Genomic DNA, 22,500 nt, shown 5'->3' on the forward strand with positions numbered 1-22,500 from the left:
TATCTGGACCTGGGAGGGAACAGGGCCCAGAGAGAGACAACATATCTGGACCTGGGAGGGAACAGGGCCCAGAGAGAGACAACATATCTGGACCTGGGAGGGAACAGGGCCCAGAGAGAGACAACATATCTGGACCTGGGAGGGAGCAGGGCCCAGAGAGAGACAACATATCCACTGCAAGTCATCCTACATATCCAATACTAGAGCAATATCTCAGTATAATGTACCAATAAGACACTCTCTATGACCCTCTCCATCACAGCTCAGAAAGACAGATTGTGAAGCAGGAGTGTGTGTGTGTGTGTGTGTGTGGGTGGGTGTGTGTGTGTGTGTACCATACCTTGGTGCAGCAACTGCATGCGGTACAGTGGGGGTAGAGAGGTGAGGAGACAGGTGTGTAGACGCATGGCTAACAGGTACCTCAACCCACACTCATCCAGGGCCTCACCACCTAGACAGAATCACATTATTAACACATGGGTTAGTGTAGCACATTAACTCACACACACACACACTGATCAGATGGAGCCAGTCTTTCCCATTCATTTGAGAGAGCAGCTTCCTCCTAAGACTCCACACCAGATGGAGAGGGTTGAGGGATTTCTCTGTCCCCCTCTACCCATCCATACTGATGGCTTCGGATTTATAAACTTGAAATATTGTTAATCATCACTTATACTAGAGACATAAGGAGTGCCATAGTCTGGTTTCTACACCAGAAGTTAACTTCTTGGTGACAGGGGGGCAGTATTGAGTAGCTTGGATGAATAAGGTGCCCAGAGTTGACTGCCTGCTACTCTGTCCCAGATGCTAATATATGCATATTATTCATAGTATTGGATAGAAACCACTGTGAAGTTTCTAAAACTGTTTGAATGACGTCTGTGAGTATAACAGAACTCATACGGCAGGCAAAAACCTGAGACAAATCCAACCAGGAAGTGGGAAATCTGAGGTTCGTAGTTTCATTTAAGTGATTGCCTATCCAATATGCTGTGTCTATGGGGCCAGATTGCACTTCCCAAGGCTTCCAGCAGATGTCAACAGTCTTTAGAAAGTTGTTTGAGGCTTCTATTGTGGAAGGGGGTCGAATAAGAGCTGTTTCAACAAGTGGACAAGGCTGAGGCCGATCAGGTGTTTACTGAGCGGTCACATTCCTTTGTTTTCCTCTGTAATGAATACGCTATTATCCGGGTTGGAATATTATTGAAGATTTATTATAAAAAGACCCTAAGGATTGATTGTAAACATCGTTTGACATGTTTCTATAAACTGTAATGGAACTCTTGACTTTTCTTCTGGATTTTGCATTCGCGCATTGTGCCTTTGGAATAGTGAACTAAACGCGCAAACAAAACGGAGGTATTTGGACATAAATATGGACGTAATCCAACAAAACAAACATTTCTTGTGGAAGTGGGAGTCCTGGGAGTGCATTCCGACGAAGATCAGCCAAGGTAAGTGAAGCTTTATAATGCTATTTATGACTTTTGTTGACTCCACAATTTGGCGGGTAACTGTATGTCTTGCTTTTGTGGCTGAATGCTGTTCTCAGATTATTGAATATTGTGCTTTTGCCGTAAAGCTTTTTTGAAATCTGACACAGCGGTTGCATTAAGAACAAGTTTATCTTTAATTCTATGTAAAACATGTTTCTTTCATCAAAGTTTATGATGAGTATTTATGTTATTTGATGTGGCTCTCTGCAATTTCTCCGGATGTTTTGGAGGCATTTCTGAACATGGCGCCAATGTAAACTGAGGTTTTTGGATATAAATATGAACTCGATCGAACAAAACATACATGTATTGTGTAACATTGAGTCCTTGGAGTGTCATCTGATGAAGATCGTCAAAGGTTAGTGCTTAATTTAATCTATATTTCTGTTTTTTTTGTGACACCTATCTTTGGTTGGAAAATGGCTGAATGCTTTCTGCGTCCCGAACAATCCCAGAGGTTAATGGGTATCTGTAGGAGCAATGTATACGGTGGGGTCAAGGAAGGATGGATAGGAGCCAGGGAGTTTTGGGAGGTGCTGAGTAGAGGAGAGGCAATCACATGACTGTAGTCACTGATAATGGTGGAGCTGTGGAGTAGTGAGGAAGGGGGTCAAGGTCAGGTCAGGTCACCTTAACGGAGAAGGAACAGTTTATGGCCCGTATCACTTAACTTCCTGCCTAGTAATAAAGATGTCATGTTTAGAGGGAAGGAGGAGACTCCATCCAAACTGGGGTATATACACGACCACTGGTGGAAATATGTCTTTGTCTTACGCAGCTGTACAGCCCAACGGGTATGGCCCAATGTCTTCCACTCTATGTGCCTGGTCCTCCTCCCTAAATGGTACCCCATTTCCTATATATGGCACTACTTGTTCATGGTAGCATGGTAGTTCAATGTGCCCCATAGTCCTGTGTCTTAGTGTGTCTCGTCCATGAACCTTTTAACCTTCGCTCCCTCTCCCGCCCTTTCCCCTCTCAATCTCTCCCTCTCCTTCTTTCTCTCCCTCTGCTTACTTTACAGAGGAACAACCTGCTAAGGTCTCTTTCTCACTTCCCCCTTAAAGACTAAATAACATCTATAACAGACTGATACTGGAGGTGAAATGACAAAGATAACTGTCAGTGTGTGTTTATATCAACCATTAAGAACACGTAATCAGGGAACAACTCTGACTAGACTAATTACATTATATTTCCATTTGTTTTGCCTAATAGACCATGGTCAGGTAAAACATGACCCAAGTCAAAGACACCCTCCCTCCCTCCCTCCCTCTCTCTGAGACTGACCTGTGTACTGTTTGTCAGTGGAGCTGCTGACCTCTGAACTGGTGGTAGCTACAGTATCAGCTAGCGCCACCAGAAACATCTGTTCCAACCTGGTCAGACCTGGAAGACTGGAATGCATCAGCTGACTAGATAACACCTGGAGGGAGGGAGGAGGGAGAGAGAGAGGGAAGGAGGGAGAGAGGGAGGGAGAAGGGAGAGAGAGAGGGAGGGAGGAGGGAGAGAGAGGGAAGGAGGGAGGGAGGGAGAGAAGGATGGAGGGAGGGAGAGGGAGGGGGAGGAGAGAGAGAGAGAGAGAGAGAGAGAGAGAGAGAGAGAGAGAGAGAGAGAGAGAGAGAGAGAGAGAGAGAGAGAGAGAGAGAGAGAGAGAGAGAGAGAGAGAGAGAGAGAGAGAGAGAGAGAGAGAGAGAGAGAGAGAGAGAGGGAGGGAGGGAGGGAGGGAGGGAGGGAGGGAGGGAGGGAGGGAGGGAGGGAGGGAGGGAGGGAGGGAGGGAGGGAGGGAGGGAGGGAGGGAGGGAGGGAGGGAGGGAGATTAGCAGAGAAGAATTACTGTATTAATCACAGAGGCGATACATTTGCTTGACAAACAATTTAACCAGACAATAACATCTAAACCATCCACAAGCTGGTAAGTAAATAAATGTTGTTGTTGTTGTTTACCTGTGCGTGTTCTGGTCCGAAGTAGGTGGGTCCGTACTGAGACAGGTTGATGAATCTAGACTTCTTCTCTACTTTCTCTGTAGCGAAGCTCACAAAGTCATCCGTCGTCACCGCCTGCAGCTGAGGGAGGGAGACATACAATCACTAGATGATTGATTGATTATTGATTTGGGTATAACAGAGAACAAGATTACATCTGGACCCAAAGGTTAACACATGGAGGGGTCACATGGTTCCAACAAACATTTACTGCATATCTTGTCTTTAGGTAACAGACAGAATATCAACATTATACAATAGAAAATAAACCAACAGAATCAAATTGAAGAATTAGTTGAGCATCTACACACTTAGGAAGTATGATTCCATGAAAAATGAAACATCTGTATGTGTCACTGAAACATCCAGCTAAAACCTGAATCCTCTTACCTGGAACAGGTCTGTGTACTGATCTCCTGTCTTCCTCGCCCCCTCTACCTCGGACACCTTGCCTCCCTTCGCCCCCTCCTCTCCTCCCTTATAGGAGGTGTCCAGGTCAGCAGAGAGCAGAGCGTAGAGGGGTAGAGGGGGTATGGAGTTGATTTCTGTGTAATCTCGTCCCCCGTCGCGGCCGGCCACGATGGTGTCTTTAGCCGTACTGCCGCTCACACTGATTGTCCGGGACAGGTGGCGTCTGGTTCCACCCTCACCTGCCTCCACGTCCCTCACCACAGCAACCTCCCCAGCGATACATTTCACCAGGTGGGACAGGATGGCCTGAAGAAGAAGAATAACCATCTTCCTCATCCGTGGCAGAGACATTAATATAGTCATTGACGGCATCCTCGCCATCATCATTGTCATCATAATTACAGTAGTCATGTTGTTGTCATCATCATCATGACATTCTATGACTACCCAAGAAGTTGTCTGGTCACTTAAATAAATGTATCTTGGTTGCAAACATTTATAAAGTGGACAGGCAGATGGACAAACAGCCAGCCAGCCATGCAAGAAGCCAACCAGCCAGCCCACCAACCAATCAGACAGACAGCCATCCAGACATTCATCCACCTCACCCATCCACCCAGACAGCTAACCAGACATTCATCCACCCAGACAGACAGCCAACCAGCTATCTATTCATCCATCCACCAACACACCCAGCCAGACACCAATCCACCCAGCCAGACACCAATCCACCCAGACAGACAGCCAACCAGCTATCTATTCATCCATCCACCAACACACCCAGCCAGACACCAATCCACCCAGACAGACAGCCAACCAGCCATCTATTCATCATTCCACCAACACACCCAGCCAGACACCCATCCACCCAGCCAGACACCCAACACACCCAGCCAGACACCCATCCACCCAGCCAGACACCCAACACACCCAGCCAGACACCCATCCACCCATCCATCCACCCATCCATCCACCCAGACAGACACCCATCCATCCACCCAGACAGACACCCATCCATCTATCCACCCACCCAGACAGATACCCATCCATCCACCCAGACAGACACCCATCCATCCACCCAGACAGACACCCATCCATCCACCCAGACAGACACCCATCCATCTATCCACCCACCCAGACAGATACCCATCCATCCACCCAGACAGACACCCATCCATCCACCCAGACAGACACCCATCCATCCAGACAGACACCCATCCATCCAGACACCCATCCATCCAGACAGACAGACACCCATCCATCCAGACAGACACCCATCCATCCAGACAGACAGACACTCATCCAGACAGACAGACAGACACCCATCCAGACAGACACCCATCCACCCAGACAGACAGACACCCATCCACCTAGACAGACAGACACCCATCCACCCAGACAGACAGACACCCATCCACCCAGACAGACACCCACCCATCCACCCAGACAGACACCCACCCATCCACCCAGACAGACACCCACCCATCCACCCAGACAGACACCCATCCACCCAGACAGACACCCATCCACCCAGACAGACACCCATCCACCCAGACAGACAGACACCCATCCACCCAGACAGACAGACACCCATCCACCCAGACAGACAGACACCCATCCACCCAGACAGACAGACCCACCTTGGCACGGCGGACCTTCCCCAGGTCCATGAGCTCCAGCAGCTGTGTTGGATGGTACTGAGGCAGGGTGGGGGACAGGGAGTGGGCTGCCTCGAACAGACCCCCCTCCTGCAGCCCTGCCGGCGCCTGGAGAGCCTCGTCGATTGCCACGTTGCCCTCAAACACACTCTTGGACCGGGGGCGCCCCTTGAACGCCAACGAGGATCCCCCCGTGGTTGCATTGGTGGCCATCTGCCCTCCGCCCCCTCCAACCCCCCCGGCGATGTTATCTTCAGAGGAGAGGCTGTCCCCCTCGGCCTCGCCGGGCTTGCGGTCCTGGCGCCACTGGGCGTACACGTGCATCTCACAGTCCATACCAACCACCAGGATGCCGTCCCTCACCCAGGACAGGGACACGGGCAGGGAGGGGGTGCCGTCTACAGAGGAGAGCAGGTCCACAGTGCGCAGCAGGATCCAGCGTGAACGGATACCCTGTTTCACATTAGATTAGGGATGCAGGGGGGTAATGATAATGATTATTATTATAATAATAATAATGTTTATTATCCAGACGCTTTATAGTGTAGTCATTAGGCTCTGGTCAAAAGTAGTGCACCAATTAGGGAATAGGGTGCCATTTGGGTAGCCAGAGAGTAGTCTCACCCTAAATTCTCGTTCACTACATGCAATACTTTATTCAGACTGACAACATTGAAGTTGTTTGTTGTGAGGATGGGCACGAGGGGCTAACCAATCAGAGTATCAAAGCCAAAGACACATTTTCAAACCACTGCTTTACACACTGGCGGAATACCAATGGGTTTCTGGACCAATCACTGCCCCATTCGGTGAAGGGTCAGGGAGGGACTCAGATCCAGACTCTAACGTCCGTGGGCGTGGCGTTTGGCCTGAATCAAGGAGTCTGACTAGCCAGGAAACCATTTGGGACGCAGGCTTGAAAAGTTGATTGTCCTCAAAGAGGCAAGTCATTTAGCAGCATACACAACACATACAGACAGAACCACATGCTAACAAACAGCAGATGTACCAGCAATACACAGTAGAATAAATGTGTGAAGAATACAAGGTAGTGTAGGTTACGGAAGTACCAGTTTGATCCTGACTTTGGGGTGTGTGTGTGTGTGTGTGAGCGTGTACCTGTTTGATGCTGCCCCCTAGAGGTAGGGTGATGATCGCCACCCCGTCCTTGCTTGAGGTCTGTTCGTTGACAACGCCCGAGATGCGACCGTACATGAGGATATTAGATCCCACCCCCACCGTGAGGATATGAGACCCGTCCTCTTTGGACAGCCAGTCCAGGTGGACATAGTGTTTGATGTTGGGAGAGTGGTGGTCGCGACTCATGTACAGGTCAGACCTACAGAAAGAGAGAGAGGGGGTTAGTCATTTTAGAGACATGCACACACTTACAGGCACACACTCACACACACCCCACCAGTACCTGCTGTACACAAAGAGGTTGGAGTCTACACTGACTCCGGGGTCCAGGGTAGACGAGGGCCTAGTGAAGTCATCCAGATGGAGAGTCTGCTCCAACACCCACTCAGACCCCCCCGTAGACTCACACTCAAAGATGGACACGTGCATGGAGAAGTCCCCTGCTGGACCATGGCCCTGGAGAGAGGGAGGGAAGGAGGAAGGTACACACTTCATTAAACCGTCAGGTTAAATGCAAAAAGACTAAATGTCTGAGGGAAAATGAACAATGAAGTATTGTACATTTTAGTCATCAGATGTTCTCATCCAAAACCACATTCCTCAGGGCCAGAAATTAAAAGCAATGTGCTTGAATTCGGACAGGTGAACTACACTGTACGTAAACAGAATATGCACTAATCCAATGAGCCATTAACTTAAGTGGAGTGTACAGTAAAAGTCCTGTCCTACCTGTCCCGGGATGTGTCCAGGCCGGGGCTGTTTGAAGGAGACAGCCAGTCGTCCAGTGTAGGAACAGGACACGGCTACAGGACGTCCCGGGACACACACAGCGCTGTTGTTATCCTCCTCCTCGTTGAGTAGAGCCCAAGGCTCCCAGTGATAGATCCTGTTCTCCCCCTCCTCACACCCCAGGGCTGTCTCTCCACCCTCCACAGAGCAGCGCCAGAAACGGACGCGGGAGTCAGAGCAGGTGGTGACGATCAGGTAGGGGGCCAGACACACAGGGTAGATGGACGACGAACTCAGGTGACCTGGAGAGAGAGGGAGAGAGTATAGAATAACTGTTACAAAAGAATCAGACTAACTCAGATGACTTGAAGACAGAGACATGGAGGACAATGGCATAATAAATAGTTAGGATGTGTGTGTGTGGGTGTGTATATCCACCCGTACCTATGGAGGGTATATGTATGTATATATATGTGTGTGTGTGTGTGTGTGTATCCACCCGTAGCTGCGGAGGGTATATGTATGTATATATATATGTGTGTGTGTGTGTGTGTGTGTATATCCACCCGTACCTGCGGAGGGTATATGTATGTATATATACAGTGCCTTGCGAAAGTATTCGGCCCCCTTGAACTTTGCGACCTTTTGCCACATTTCAGGCTTCAAACATAAAGATATAAAACTGTATTTTTTTGTGAAGAATCAACAACAAGTGGGACACAATCATGAAGTGGAACGACATTTATTGGATATTTCAAACTTTTTTAACAAATCAAAAACTGAAAAATTGGGCGTGCAAAAATTATTCAGCCCCTTTACTTTCAGTGCAGCAAACTCTCTCCAGAAGTTCAGTGAGGATCTCTGAATGATCCAATGTTGACCTAAATGACTAATGATGATAAATTACAATCCACCTGTGTGTAATCAAGTCTCCGTATAAATGCACCTGCACTGTGATAGTCTTAGAGGTCCGTTAAAAGCGCAGAGAGCATCATGAAGAACAAGGAACACACCAGGCAGGTCCGAGATACTGTTGTGAAGAAGTTTAAAGCCGGATTTGGATACAAAAAGATTTCCCAAGCTTTAAACATCCCAAGGAGCACTGTGCAAGCGATAATATTGAAATGGAAGGAGTATCAGACCACTGCAAATCTACCAAGACCTGGCCGTCCCTCTAAACTTTCAGCTCATACAAGGAGAAGACTGATCAGAGATGCAGCCAAGAGGCCCACGATCACTCTAGATGAACTGCAGAGATCTACAGCTGAGGTGGGAGACTCTGTCCATAGGATAACAATCAGTCGTGTATTGCACAAATCTGGCCTTTATGGAAGAGTGGCAAGAAGAAAGCCATTTCTTAAAGATATCCATAAAAAGTGTCGTTTAAAGTTTGCCACAAGCCACCTGGGAGACACACCAAACATGTGGAAGAAGGTGCTCTGGTCAGATGAAACCAAAATTGACCTTTTTGGCAACAATGCAAAATGTTATGTTTGGCGTAAAAGCAACACAGCTCATCACCCTGAACACACCATCCCCACTGTCAAACATGGTGGTGGCAGCATCATGGTTTGGGCCTGCTTTTCTTCAGCAGGGACAGGGAAGATGGTTAAAATTGATGGGAAGATGGATGGAGCCAAATACAGGACCATTCTGGAAGAAAACCTGATGGAGTCTGCAAAAGACCTGAGACTGGGACGGAGATTTGTCTTCCAACAAGACAATGATCCAAAACATAAAGCAAACTCTACAATGGAATGGTTCAAAAATAAACATATCCAGGTGTTAGAATGGCCAAGTCAAAGTCCAGACCTGAATCCAATCGAGAATCTGTGGAAAGAACTGAAAACTGCTGTTCACAAATGCTCTCCATCCAACCTCACTGAGCTCGAGCTGTTTTGCAAGGAGGAATGGGAAAACATTTCAGTCTCTCAATGTGCAAAACTGATAGAGACATACCCCAAGCGACTTACAGCTGTAATCGCAGCAAAAGGTGGCCCTACAAAGTATTAACCTAAGGGGGCTGAATAATTTTGCACGCCCAATTTTTCAGTTTTTGATTTGTTAAAAAAGTTTGAAATATCCAATAAATGTCGTTCCACTTCATGATTGTGTCCCACTTGTTGTTGATTCTTCACAAAAAAACACAGTTTTATATATTTATGTTTGAAGCCTGAAATGTGGCAAAAGGTCGCAAAGTTCAATATATATGTGTGTGTGTGTGTATATCCACCCGTACCTGTGGAGGGTATATGTATGTATATATATGTGTGTGTGTGTGTGTATATCCACCTGTACCTGCGGAGGGTATATGTATGTATGTATATATATATATGTGTGTGTGTGTGTATATCCACCCGTACCTGCGGAGCGTATATGTATGTATATATTATATGTGTGTGTATATCCACCAGTACCTGCGGAGGGTATATGTATATATATATATATGTATGTGTGTGTGTGTATATCCACCCGTACCTGCGGAGGGCGTAGCCCTGGTCACCTCCACCCCAACAGGCAGGTCCAGGCGGTGGCTACAGACCAGCTTGGAGCTGAGGATCAGTTTGCTGGCTGACTGCAGGTTGGCTGTGGAGGCTGAGCGAGGGAGAGGGGAGGGGGACGTGTCAGCTGTACTCTGTTGGAACGGGATCGTCAGCTGAGACTGGTAAGACAGCTCTGGGACCGGATCATCTGAACACACAGAGAGAGAAAGAGAGAGAGAGAGAGAAAACTTTTTTTTCATCTCAACAACAGAGGAAAAACTTTATTCTTCACAATATTATCTAAACAAATCAAGAAAAAACTTTATCTTTAACACAATCAATATACAAACTAGACAGGCCTCAATGTGCATACTAATGCGCTGTACTACTCCGTTACACCGGGGCCCGCCGCACTACTCCGTTACACCGGGGCCCGCCGCACTACTCCGTTACACCGGGGCCCGCCGCACTACTCCGTTACACCGGGGCCCGCCGCACTACTCCGTTACACCGGGGCCCGCCGCACTACTCCGTTACACCGGGGCCCGCCGCACTACTCCGTTACACCGGGGCCCGACGCACTCTATTACACCGGGGCCCGACGCACTCTATTACACCGGGGCCCGCCGCACTCTATTACACCGGGGCCCGCCGCACTCTATTACACCGGGGCCCGCCGCACTCTATTACACCGGGGCCCGCCGCACTCTATTACACCGGGGCCCGCCGCACTCTATTACACCGGGGCCCGCCGCACTCTATTACACCGGGGTCCGCCGTACTCTATTATACCGGGGGCTACCGTACTCTATTATACCGGGGGCTATCGTACTCTATTATACCGGGGGCTACCGTACTCTATTATACCGGGGGCTACCGTACTCTATTACACCGGGGTCTACCGTACTCTATTACACCGGGGTCTACCGTACTCTATTACACCGGGGTCTACCGTACTCTATTACACCGGGGTCTACCGTACTCTATTACACCGGGGTCTACCGTACTCTATTACACCGGGGTCTACCGTACTCTATTACACCGGGGTCTACCGTACTCTATTACACCGGGGTCTACCGTACTCTATTATACCGGGGTCTACCGTACTCTATTATACCGGGGTCTACCGTACTTTATTATACCGGGGTCTACCGTACTCTATTATACCGGGGTCTACCGTACTCTATTATACCGGGGTCTACCGTACTCTATTATACCGGGGGCTACCGTACTCTATTATACCGGGGGCTACCGTACTCTATTATACCGGGGGCTACCGTACTCTATTATACCGGGGGTTACTGTACTCTATTATACCTGGGTCTACTGTACTCTATTATACCGGGGGCTACTGTACGTTACTCTGTTATACCGGGGTCTACCGTACTCTATTATACTGGGTCTACCGTACTCTATTATACTGGGTCTACCGTACTCTATAATACTGGGTCTACCGTACTCTATTATACTGGGTCTACTGTACTCTATTATACTGGGGACTACTGTACTCTATTATACTGTATTATACTGTACTGTATTATATCACCCACACAGGCCTAGGTTAGGATGGGTTGTGGTTAGGTACTCACCCACACAGGCCTAGGTTAGGTTGTGGTTAGGTTGGGTTGTGGTTAGGTACTCACCCACATAGGCCTAGGTTCGGTTGTGGTTAGGCTAGGTTGTGGTTAGGTACTCACCCACACAAGCCTGTACGGACTGGAGGTGCAGGTGCCACATCTGCAGCACAGAGTTCATGTTCAGGTCCTTCTCTATGACAACCAGGAAGAACTTCTCAGAGAACGGAGTAGGGTGGTACTCTGGAGAGGAGAAACAACGTCTTTACACGTTCTTTAGTTCAGTCATCCACTCATTCATCCATCCATCCACTCATTCATCAATCCATCCACTCATCCATCCATCCATCCACTCATCCATCCACTCATCCATCCATCCATCCACTCATCCATCCATCCATCCACTCATCCATCCATCCACTCATCCATCCATCCACTCATCCATCCATCCATCCATCCATCCACTCATCCATCCATCCATCCATCCACTCATCCATCCACTCATCCATCCATCCATCCACTCATCCATCCACTCATCCATCCATCCATCCACTCATCCATCCACTCATCCACTCATCCATCCACTCATCCACTCATCCATCCACTCATCCATCCATCCATCCTGAGTTGAAGGAAGGTCAGTGTGTAGAGCTCTGGGTTCTCCTGAGGCTAATCATGTCATTCATACATTAACCAATTCATAAATCCATCCATTCGCCTGTCCATCCTTTCACACCCTCAATTCTCCCTCCCTCCCTTAAACCTTTCTCTCTCTCCCTCCCTTCAACCTCCCGTACCCTCGAGAGAAGGGTAGGATGTAGTGTAGAGCTCTGGGTCCTCCTGAGGTGTATACCCCAAAATAAAGTCCTCCTGGAAAACATGAAGGAGCTGGGTGGTAGATCCACACTATATATAGAGAGAGAGAGGGAGAGGGAGAGAGAACTTCTGTGAGTGTAATGTTTACTGTTCATTTTTATTGTTTATTTCACTTTTGTAAATTATCTACTTCACTTGCTTTTTCAATGTTAACATATGTTTCCCATGCCAATAAAACCATTTGATTTGATTTGAATTGAGAGAGATAGAGGGTCAGAGGGGGGGAGAAGGAGAAAGATGGACATATTTCCCTCAGATTACAAAGACACACAAACAATTGAAAAACAAATCACATTTTGATAAGCTACCATTTATATGTTAGGTAAAATACTTCCGCTGTGCACCACCATTTACCTGTGACTAGATTAATGATATAGCATGATCTCTTGACTTACTGCTTAGATAAAGAGACAGGTGTGGTTAAAGGCCTGTAAGTAAGCATTTCACGGTATGGTCTACACCTGTTGTATTCGGCACATGTGACAAATAACATTTGATTTGCCTTACTGCTTAGGTAACGAGACAGTCAGATAGGTATTTCTTACCTGGTTAGTGATGACATCTAGTTCTATGATGCAGCCTGGTCTGGCTGTCGACTGCTGGCTCACTATGTTAAATACCTCTCCTACTAGTTTCTATGGAGAGAGACAGAGAGAGAGACACACACACAGAGAAAGAGAGAGAGACACAGTTAGAGACAGAGAGAGAGAGAGCGAGAGAGGGGGTGAGGGAGGGGGGAGATAGAGGGGGGGAGATAGAGGGGGGAGAGGAGGAGGAGGAGGGGAGGGAGGGAGGGAGGGAGGGAGGGAGGGAGGGAGGGAGGGAGGGAGGGAGGGAGGGAGGGAGGGAGGGAGGGAGGGAGGGAGGGAGGGAGGGAGGGAGGGAGGGAGGGAGGGAGGGAGGGAGGGAGGTTAAGAGTCTTTAACCAGATATCTTGAAGCTTTAAAGTTCCAGTCCCCTTCAGTCTCAGGATTTCACTGTTAATCTGACTGAGGACATCTGTATGTGTCTGTGTATGTGTGTGTGTCTCTGTGTTTACTTACTGAGGTGTCAGGATTTCACTGTTAATCTGATTGAGGACATCTGTACGTGTCTGTGTGTGTGTGTCTCTGTGTTTACTTACTGAGGTCTCAGGATTTCACTGTTAATCTGACTGAGGACATCTGTACGTGTCTATGTGTGTCTGTCTCTGTGTTTACTTACTGAGGTCTCAGGATTTCACTGTTAATCTGACTGAGGACATCTGTACGTGTCTGTGTGTCTCTGTGTTTACTTACTGAGGTCTCAGGGTCTGACAGTTCGTCCAGTAGTTTCCTGGCGTCCACCACAGCCTGGTAGAGACGCAAGTTCTTACCATCTGACGCTACGAAGCACGCACTGGAACTGTTACAGTATGTACCTGGTGATAGAGGGGAGAGAGATGCTGTTTTAAATGTGGGCACTATGAGTAAGGTTCTGCATGTAGTTAGTAGAAACGCCCAATAAAATTGCAACTTCAACTTGAAGCCCTACAGGTGTCTCCAAACCACCCCTTGACAATCATTGAGTACTTCACCAGTACCTTGTCTGAACATGTGATACACACATGAACAACAGTTATACATTATATACAGTGGGGAGAACAAGTATTTGATAACCTGCAAAATCGGCAGTGTTTCCTACTTACAAAGCATGTAGAGGTCTGTAATTTTTTTATCATAGGTACACTTCAACTGTGAGAGACGGAATCTAAAACAAAAATCCAGAAAATCATATTGTATGATTTTTAAGTAATTAATGTGCATTTTATTGCATGACATACGTAAGTATTTGATCACCTACCAACCAGTAAGAATTCCAGCTCTCACAGACCTGTTAGTTTTTCTTTAAGACGCCCTCCTGTTCTCCACTCATTACCTGTATTAACTGCACCTGTTTGAACTCGTTACCTGTATAAAAGACACCTGTCCACACACTCAATCAAACAGACTCCAACCTCTCCACAATGGCCAAGACCAGAGAGCTATGTAAGGACATCAGGGTTCAAATTGTAGACATGCACAAGGCTGGGATGGGCTCCAGGACAACAGGCAAGCAGCTTGGTGAGAAGGCAACAACTGTTGGCGCAATTATTAGAAAATGGAAGAAGTTCAAGATGACGGTCAATCACCCTCGGTCTGGGGCTCCATGCAAGATCTCACCTCGTGGGGCATCAATGATCATGAGGAAGGTGAGGGATCAGCCCAGAACTACACGGCAGGACCTGGTCAATGACCCGAAGAGAGCTGGGCCCACAGTCTCAAAGAAAACCATTAGTAACACACAACGCAGTCATGGATTAAAATCCTGCAGCGCACGCAAGGTCCCCCTGCTCAGGCCAGCACATGTCCAGGCCCGTCTGAAGTTTGCCAATGACCATCTGGATGATCCAGAGGAGGAATGGGAGAAGGTCATGTGGTCTGAAAATAAAAATAGAGCTTTTTGGTCTAAACTCCACTCGCCGTGTTTGGAGGAAGAAGAAGGATGACTATACCCCAAGAACACCATCCCAACCGTGAAGCATGGAGGTGGAAACATCATTCTTTTGGGAGGCTTTTCTGCAAAGGGGACAGGATGACTGCACCGTATTGAGGGGAGAATGGATGGGGCCATGTATCGCGAGATCTTGGTCAACAACCTCCTTCCCTCAGTAAGAGCATTGAAGATGGGTCGTGGTTGGGTCTTCCAGCATGACAACGACCCAAAACACACAGCCAGGGCAACTATGGAGTGGCTCCGAAAGAAGCATCTCAAGGTCCTAGTGGCCTAGCCAGTCTCCAGACCTGAACCCAATAGAAAATCTTTGGAGGGAGCTGAAAGTCCGTATTGCCCAGCGACAGCCACAAAACCTGAAGGATCTGGAGAAGGTCTGTATGGAGGAGTGGGCCAAAATCCCTGCTGCAGTGTGAGCAAACCAGGTCAAGAACTACAGGAAACGTATGATCTCTGAAATGACTAACAAACGTTTCTATACCAAATATTAAGTTCTGCTTTTCTGATGTATCAAATACTTATGTCATGCAACAACATGCAAATGAATTACTTAAAAATCATACAATGTGATTTTCTTAATATTTGTTTTAGATTCAGTCTCTCACAGTTGAAGTGTACCTATGATAAAAAATACAGACCTCTACATGCTTTGTAAGTAGGAAAACCTGCAAAATCGGCAGTGTATCAAATACTTGTTCTCCCCACTGTACATCCTCCAACAATACGCTTCAGAGCACTCTACAAATGGGTTCTGTATTGCAGTGTGTGTGTGTGTGTGTGCTAACCTAGCACAGAGCTGGGTACAAGGGTAGGCAGCCATGCTACATTGGAGAAGGCTGATGTGTGCAGGGAGTTGATTCGGGCCAGCTCTGACACTCCTCCAGTGCAGGACAGGGGTCCTATGTGGTCCACCCTCCACAGAATCAGCTCACTGTAGATGGCGTTCGGGTCATGGAACGTCCTGGTGGCCGCGTTACGCAGCTGCTTCCTGGGGGAATCACACACACAGTTTGAGTTTGTCACAGTGTGTGGCTCAGTTGGCAGAGCATGGCGCTTACAACACCAGGGTTGTGGGTTCAATTCCTATGGGCGACCAGTATGAAAAAGTATGCATTCACTACTATACGTCTCTCTGGATAATGAGTTTGACTAAAAAATGTATATGTCACACACACACACACACACACACACACACACACACACACACACACACACACACACACAACAACAAATTGTCAAAGACAGAGATTACAGTGCCTTGCGAAAGTATTCGGCCCCCTTGAACTTTGCGACCTTTTGCCACATTTCAGGCTTCAAACAAAGATATAAAACTGTATTTTTTTGTGAAGAATCAACAACAAGTGGGACACAATCATGAAGTGGAACGACATTTATTGGATATTTCAAACTTTTTTAACAAATCAAAAACTGAAAAATTGGGCGTGCAAAATTATTCAGCCCCTTTACTTTCAGTGCAGCAAACTCTCTCCAGAAGTTCAGTGAGGATCTCTGAATGATCCAATGTTGACCTAAATGACTAATGATGATAAATACAATCCACCTGTGTGTAATCAAGTCTCCGTATAAATGCACCTGCACTGTGATAATCTCAGAGGTCCGTTAAAAGCGCAGAGAGCATCATGAAGAACAAGGAACACACCAGGCAGGTCCGAGATACTGTTGTGAAGAAGTTTAAAGCCGGATTTGGATACAAAAAGATTTCCCAAGCTTTAAACATCCCAAGGAGCACTGTGCAAGCGATAATATTGAAATGGAAGGAGTATCAGACCACTGCAAATCTACCAAGACCTGGCCGTCCCTCTAAACTTTCAGCTCATACAAGGAGAAGACTGATCAGAGATGCAGCCAAGAGGCCCATGATCACTTTGGATGAACTGCAGAGATCTTCAGCTGAGGTGGGAGACTCTGTCCATAGGACAACAATCAGTCATATATTGCACAAATCTGGCCTTTATGGAAGAGTGGCAAGAAGAAAGCCATTTCTTAAAGATATCCATAAAAAGTGTCGGTTAAAGTTTGCCACAAGCCACCTGGGAGACACACCAAACATGTGGAAGAAGGTGCTCTGGTCAGATGAAACCAAAATTGAACTTTTTGGCAACCATGAAAAATGTTATGTTTGGCGTAAAAGCAACACAGCTCATCACCCTGAACGCACCATCCCCACTGTCAAACATGGTGGTGGCAGCATCATGGTTTGGGCCTGCTTTTCTTCAGCAGGGACAGGGAAGATGGTTAAAATTGATGGGAAGATGGATGGAGCCAAATACAGGACCATTCTGGAAGAAAACCTGATGGAGTCTGCAAAAGACCTGAGACTGGGACGGAGATTTGTCTTCCAACAAGACAATGATCCAAAACATAAAGCAAAATCTACAATGGAATGGTTCAAAAATAAACATATCCAGGTGTTAGAATGGCCAAGTCAAAGTCCAGACCTGAATCCAATCGAGAATCTGTGGAAAGAACTGAAAACTGCTGTTCACAAATGCTCTCCATCCAACCTCACTGAGCTCGAGCTGTTTTGCAAGGAGGAATGGGAAAAAATGTCGGTCTCTCGATGTGCAAAACTGATAGAGACATACCCCAAGCGACTTACAGCTGTAATCGCAGCAAAAGGTGGCGCTACAAAGTATTAACTTAAGGGGGCTGAATAATTTTGCACGCCCAATTTTTCAGTTTTTGATTTGTTAAAAAAGTTTGAAATATCCAATAAATGTCGTTCCACTTCATGATTGTGTCCCACTTGTTGTTGATTCTTCACAAAAAACTACAGTTTTATATCTTTATGTTTGAAGCCTGAAATGTGGCAAAAGGTCGCAAAGTTCAAGGGGGCCGAATACTTTCGCAAGGCACTGTATATTACACACACACGCTTGCAGGCATGTACACACACGTATTTCTGATACACACTCACATGAACATTTTGTAAACACACACACACACTTTCTAGACATTGAGGTCCTAGAGGGTCCTCGTTGCTTCCTCCTATGACACACACACACACTCCCTTCCTCCCTCCCTACCTGCGCCGTCCTCTGGGGGGAGGTGTGTGTGTGGGTGGCTGGTCGAGGTCGATGCTGCCGGGGGCGGAGGGGGGGGTGAGGAGAGCGTTGTGGTGGGAAGAGGTCAGCAGTAGGGGGAGGACGGTGTGACACGCCTGGTCGTTGAGGTGGAACCGGTGACCGCAGTAACGGAACGTATGAGACACAGTTAGAACGTTGGAGAACGCCGAGCGCTCAGCGAACGTCACCGCCCACTAGAGAGGGAAACGGATTGAAAGGAAAACTCTGAGCCACAAAATGTCTATACATTATTTATCATACAGTATGACATTATTAGAGGGATTTTTGGTTTGGTACTTTATATGGTTGTAGTTTGTCTTTTAAGCATGAATGTAAGGACCTTAATACTCTTATGAGCCCTGGTCAAAATTAGTGCACTACATAGGGAATAGGTGGGTTTGGGACACAGCCACAGTCTGCCTCTCCCTCTCACCTGATTGAGAGACCCGTCCACATGTTTGGACACCATCATGACAGCAGGGCCGATGCCTGGAGCTTGGCCCAGAGAGAGGCTGAGGGCTGAGGAACCCAGCCCAGCAGAGGCAGAACGGGGCAGACGGCGGGCCGTCCTCCCCTGCTCTCCCCCGGCGTTGGAGCTATCCACGTTGGAGAAGGAGCAGGCGTACATAAGAATGTTCTTACTCAGGGAGTTGGCGTCGCCTGTAGGGAACGCCACCGGGATACGGGACGAGAACGACACCTGGAGAAAAAGGGATGGAGAGAGGGAGGGGAGAGAGAGAATAATCCGATTGGAGCAGAATTCTGCTTCCTCTTGTGTGTCCATGTACAATATGTGTGTTACTTCATGTCCGTGCGTGTGTTGCTGCATGTGCAGTCTCCTCTTACCTGCACCTGTCTGAAGATCCCCTGGATGTACTCGTCCAGGTATTTGACGTGCCAGACCAGGAAGGACCCGTCGGTGGGGTGGATGGTAAACAGCATGTCAGGACTCTTATTCCACTCCAGAGTTAACGACTCCATCTTCCTCTCCAGCAACATGGAGGGCAGGGGCACTGAGCTACTGGAGCCTGGGGACGACGCCTTGGTGCTGCCCTCACCACCCTCACCCTCCTCATGCTCTGATGAACCCTTCTCTGACATCTCATCTAGGTCTGGAGAGAGAGAGGGAGGGTGGGAGTTAGACACGGACAGAGTATGATATGTCAGTGTGTATAGAATACCTTGGAACAGACTGATATTACCCAGATGTATTTCACGACTCTACAACGGTTTTGTACTGGGTCAGCTACTCAGAACGAGTTTATATATATATATATATATATATCTCACAACAACAGCATGTAGATCTGAGGGTTTCTGAAACAGAGCGTACCAAAGTCAAACTTAATGGGGGAGCCGTTCTGGTCGAGGGCGTCGTCAGTGGCTTGGTCCAGCTGCTGTTCTGAGAGCTTGCGGAGCTGCAGCATGAACAGGTCCATGGAGGTGGTGAAGGACAGGTCCTTGTTGTTGAGCCAGTGGACCACAAACCCTCCTCCTCCACTCCCGTCCTCCGGAGTAAACACGGCAGACTCCGCTAGCACCGCTGGGATGTCTGGGGGATAGAGAGAGGAAAGGGGCAGATACAGGATATTACTATGCATGTGGGAGGAATATCGGAACAAGCTAAGGCTGACATTGCTAGTTCAGTTTGTGCGTGTGTGCCTGAGACGGAGAGATTGTGTGTGTAGCTGTATGTATATTTATGTCTGAGGCAGTGTGTGTGTGTGTGTGTGTGTGTGTGTGTGTGTGTGTGTGTGTGTGTGTGTGTGGCTATATATATATATATGTATGTCTGATGCAGTGTGTGTGTGTGTGTGATTTGTGTGCAGCTGTATGTATATGTATGTCTGATGCAGTGTGTGTGTGTGTGTGTGTGTGTGTGTGTGTGTGTGTGTGTGTGTGTGTGTGTGTGTGTGTGTGTGTGTGTGTATATATATATATATATGTATGTCTGATACAGTGTGTGTGTGTGTGTGTGTGTGATTTGTGTGCAGCTGTATGTATATGTATGTCTGATGCAGTGTGTGTGTGTGTGGGGTCATTGTCCATTTGGAAGATCAATTTGTGACCAAGCTTTAACTTCCTGACTGATGTCTTGAGATGTTGCTTCAATATATCCACATCATTGTCCTGCCTCATGATGCCATCTAGTTTGTGAAGTGCACCAGTTCCTCCTGCAACAAAGCACCCCCACAACATGATGCTGCCACCGCCGTGCTTCACGGTTGGGATGGTATTCTTCGGCTTGCAAGTCTCCCCCTTTTTCCTCCAAACATAACAATGGTCATTATAGTCAAACAGTTCTATTTTTGTTTCATCAGACCAGAGGACATTTCTCCAAAAAGTACAATCTTTTGTCCCCAAGGGCAGCTGCAAACTGTAGTCTGGCTTTTTTTTATCAAACAGTCACACTCCAAACTCCACTATGGCCAAGACCAAAGAGCTGTCAAAGGACACCAGAAACAAAATTGTAGACCTGCACCAGGCTGGGAAGACTGAGTCTGCAATAGGTAAGCAGCTTGGTTTGAAGAAATCAACTGTGGGAGCAATTAATTGGAAATGGAAGACATACAAGACCACTGATAATCTCCCTCGATCTGGGGCTCCACACAAGATCTCACCCCGTGGGGTCAAAATGATCACAAGAATGGTGAGCAAAAATCCCAGAACCACACGGGGGGACCTAGTGAATGACCTGCAGAGAGCTGGGACCAAAGTAACAAAGCCTACCATCAGTAACACAGTACGCCGCCAGGGACTCAAATCCTGCAGTGCCAGACGTGTCCCCCTGCTTAAGCCAGTACATGTCCAGGCCCATCTGAAGTTTACTAGAGAGCATTTGGATGATCCAGAAGAAGATTGGGAGAATGTCATATGGTCAGATGAAACCAAAATATAACTTTTTGGTAAAAACTCAACTCGTCGTGTTTGGAGGACAAAGAATGCTGAGTTGCATCCAAAGAACACCATACCTACTGTGAAGCATGGGGGTGGAAACATCATGCTTTGGGGCTGTTTTTCTGCAAAGGGACCAGGACGACTGATCCGTGTAAAGGAAAGAATGAATGGGGCCATGTATCGTGAGATTTTGAGTGAAAACCTCCTTCCATCAGCAAGGGCATTGAAGATGAAACGTGGCTGGGTCTTTCAGCATGACAATGATCCCAAACACAACGCCCGGGCAACGGAGGAGTGACTTCGTGAGAAGCATTTCAAGGTTCTGGAGTGGCCTAGCCAGTCTCCAGATCTCAACCCCATAGAAAATCTTTGGAGGGAGTTGAAAGTCCGTGCTGCCCAGCAACAGCCCCAAAACATCACTGCTCTAGAGGAGATCTACATGGAGGAATGGGCCAAAATACCAGCAACAGTGTGTGAATACCTTGTGAAGACTTACAGAAAACGTTTGACCTCTGTCATTGCCAACAAATGGTATATAACAAAGTATTGAGAAAACCTTTTGTTATTGACCAAATACTTATTTTCCACAATAATTTGCAAATAAATTCATTAAAAATCCTACAATGTGATTTTCTGGATTTTTTTTTTCTCATTTTGTCTGTCATAGTTGAAGTGTACCTATGAGGAAAATTACAGGCCTCTCATCTTTTTAAGTAGGAGAACTTGCAGAATTGGTGGCTGACTAAATACTATTTTGCCCCACTGTAGGACTCGTTTTACTGTGGATATAGATACTTTTGTACCTGTTTCCTCCAGCATCTTCACAAGGTCCTGCTGTTGTTCTGGGATTGATTTGCACTTTTCGCACCAAAGTACTTTCATCTCTAGGAGACAGAACTCAGCTCCTTCCTGAGTGGTATGACGGCTGCATGGTCCCATGGTGTTTATACTTACGTACTATTGTTTGTACAGATGAACGTGTTTCCTTCAGGTGTTTGGAAATTGCTCCCAAGGATGAACCAGACTTGTAGATGTCTACAATTTGTTTTCTGAGGTCTTGGCTGATTTCTTTTGATTTTCCCATGATGTCAAGCAAAGATGCACTGAGTTTGAAGGTACACCTCCAATTGACTCAAATTATGTAAATTAGCCTATCAGAAGCTTCTAAAGCCATGACATCATTTTCTGGAATTCTCCAAGCTGTTTAAAGGCACAGTCGACTTAATGTATGTAAACTTCTGACCCACTGGAGTTGTGATACAGTGAATTATAAGAGAAATAATCTGTCTGTAAACAATTGTTGGAAAAATGACTTGTGTCATGCACAAAGTAGATGTCCTAACAGACTTGCCAAAACTGTAGTTTGTTAACAAGAAATGTGTGGAGTGGTTGAAAAACAAGTTTTAATGACCCCAACCTAAGTGTATGTAAACTTCTGACTTGTGTATAAGTGTATATGTATGTCTGATGCAGTGTGTGCGTGTGATGTGTGTGTGGGCTACGTACCCGTGGCAGGGTTGATGCTGGCAGAGATGTGGAAATGACAGAGAGCGTTAGCGTGGTGAGAGATGTGGCGGTGTGTGTGTGTCTCGTGGGTCCCCATCTGAGACGGCAGCAACTCAGTGTGAGACACCAGAGCAGACGACCTC

The 22,500-nt window shown here is 47.1% G+C and overlaps 1 protein-coding gene across 1 annotated transcript in view; it reads right to left on the minus strand.

Annotated features, from left to right (window-relative positions):
• LOC139412452 (dmX-like protein 2) overlaps positions 1–22,500 on the minus strand; it is a 52,431-nt gene that overhangs the window by 723 nt on the left and 29,208 nt on the right. Inside the window, exons 9-27 of the mRNA XM_071159241.1 lie at positions 22,358–22,500; positions 19,287–19,505; positions 18,800–19,065; positions 18,387–18,653; positions 17,915–18,147; positions 15,653–15,855; positions 13,634–13,755; positions 12,902–12,991; positions 12,278–12,386; positions 11,604–11,723; positions 9,902–10,114; positions 7,424–7,725; positions 6,978–7,150; positions 6,674–6,893; positions 5,537–6,007; positions 3,876–4,202; positions 3,447–3,566; positions 2,790–2,925; positions 341–451 (exon numbers count right to left, since the gene is read on the minus strand). The exon at positions 22,358–22,500 is cut by the window's right edge and continues 38 nt beyond it. Of these exons, the coding sequence (XP_071015342.1) occupies positions 341–451; positions 2,790–2,925; positions 3,447–3,566; positions 3,876–4,202; positions 5,537–6,007; positions 6,674–6,893; positions 6,978–7,150; positions 7,424–7,725; positions 9,902–10,114; positions 11,604–11,723; positions 12,278–12,386; positions 12,902–12,991; positions 13,634–13,755; positions 15,653–15,855; positions 17,915–18,147; positions 18,387–18,653; positions 18,800–19,065; positions 19,287–19,505; positions 22,358–22,500 (3,845 nt within the window). The remainder of the gene's footprint in view (positions 1–340; positions 452–2,789; positions 2,926–3,446; positions 3,567–3,875; positions 4,203–5,536; positions 6,008–6,673; positions 6,894–6,977; positions 7,151–7,423; positions 7,726–9,901; positions 10,115–11,603; positions 11,724–12,277; positions 12,387–12,901; positions 12,992–13,633; positions 13,756–15,652; positions 15,856–17,914; positions 18,148–18,386; positions 18,654–18,799; positions 19,066–19,286; positions 19,506–22,357) is intronic.

This window comes from Oncorhynchus clarkii, chromosome 6 (assembly GCF_045791955.1).
Source record: "Oncorhynchus clarkii lewisi isolate Uvic-CL-2024 chromosome 6, UVic_Ocla_1.0, whole genome shotgun sequence".
Taxonomy (NCBI): Eukaryota; Metazoa; Chordata; class Actinopteri; order Salmoniformes; family Salmonidae; genus Oncorhynchus; species Oncorhynchus clarkii.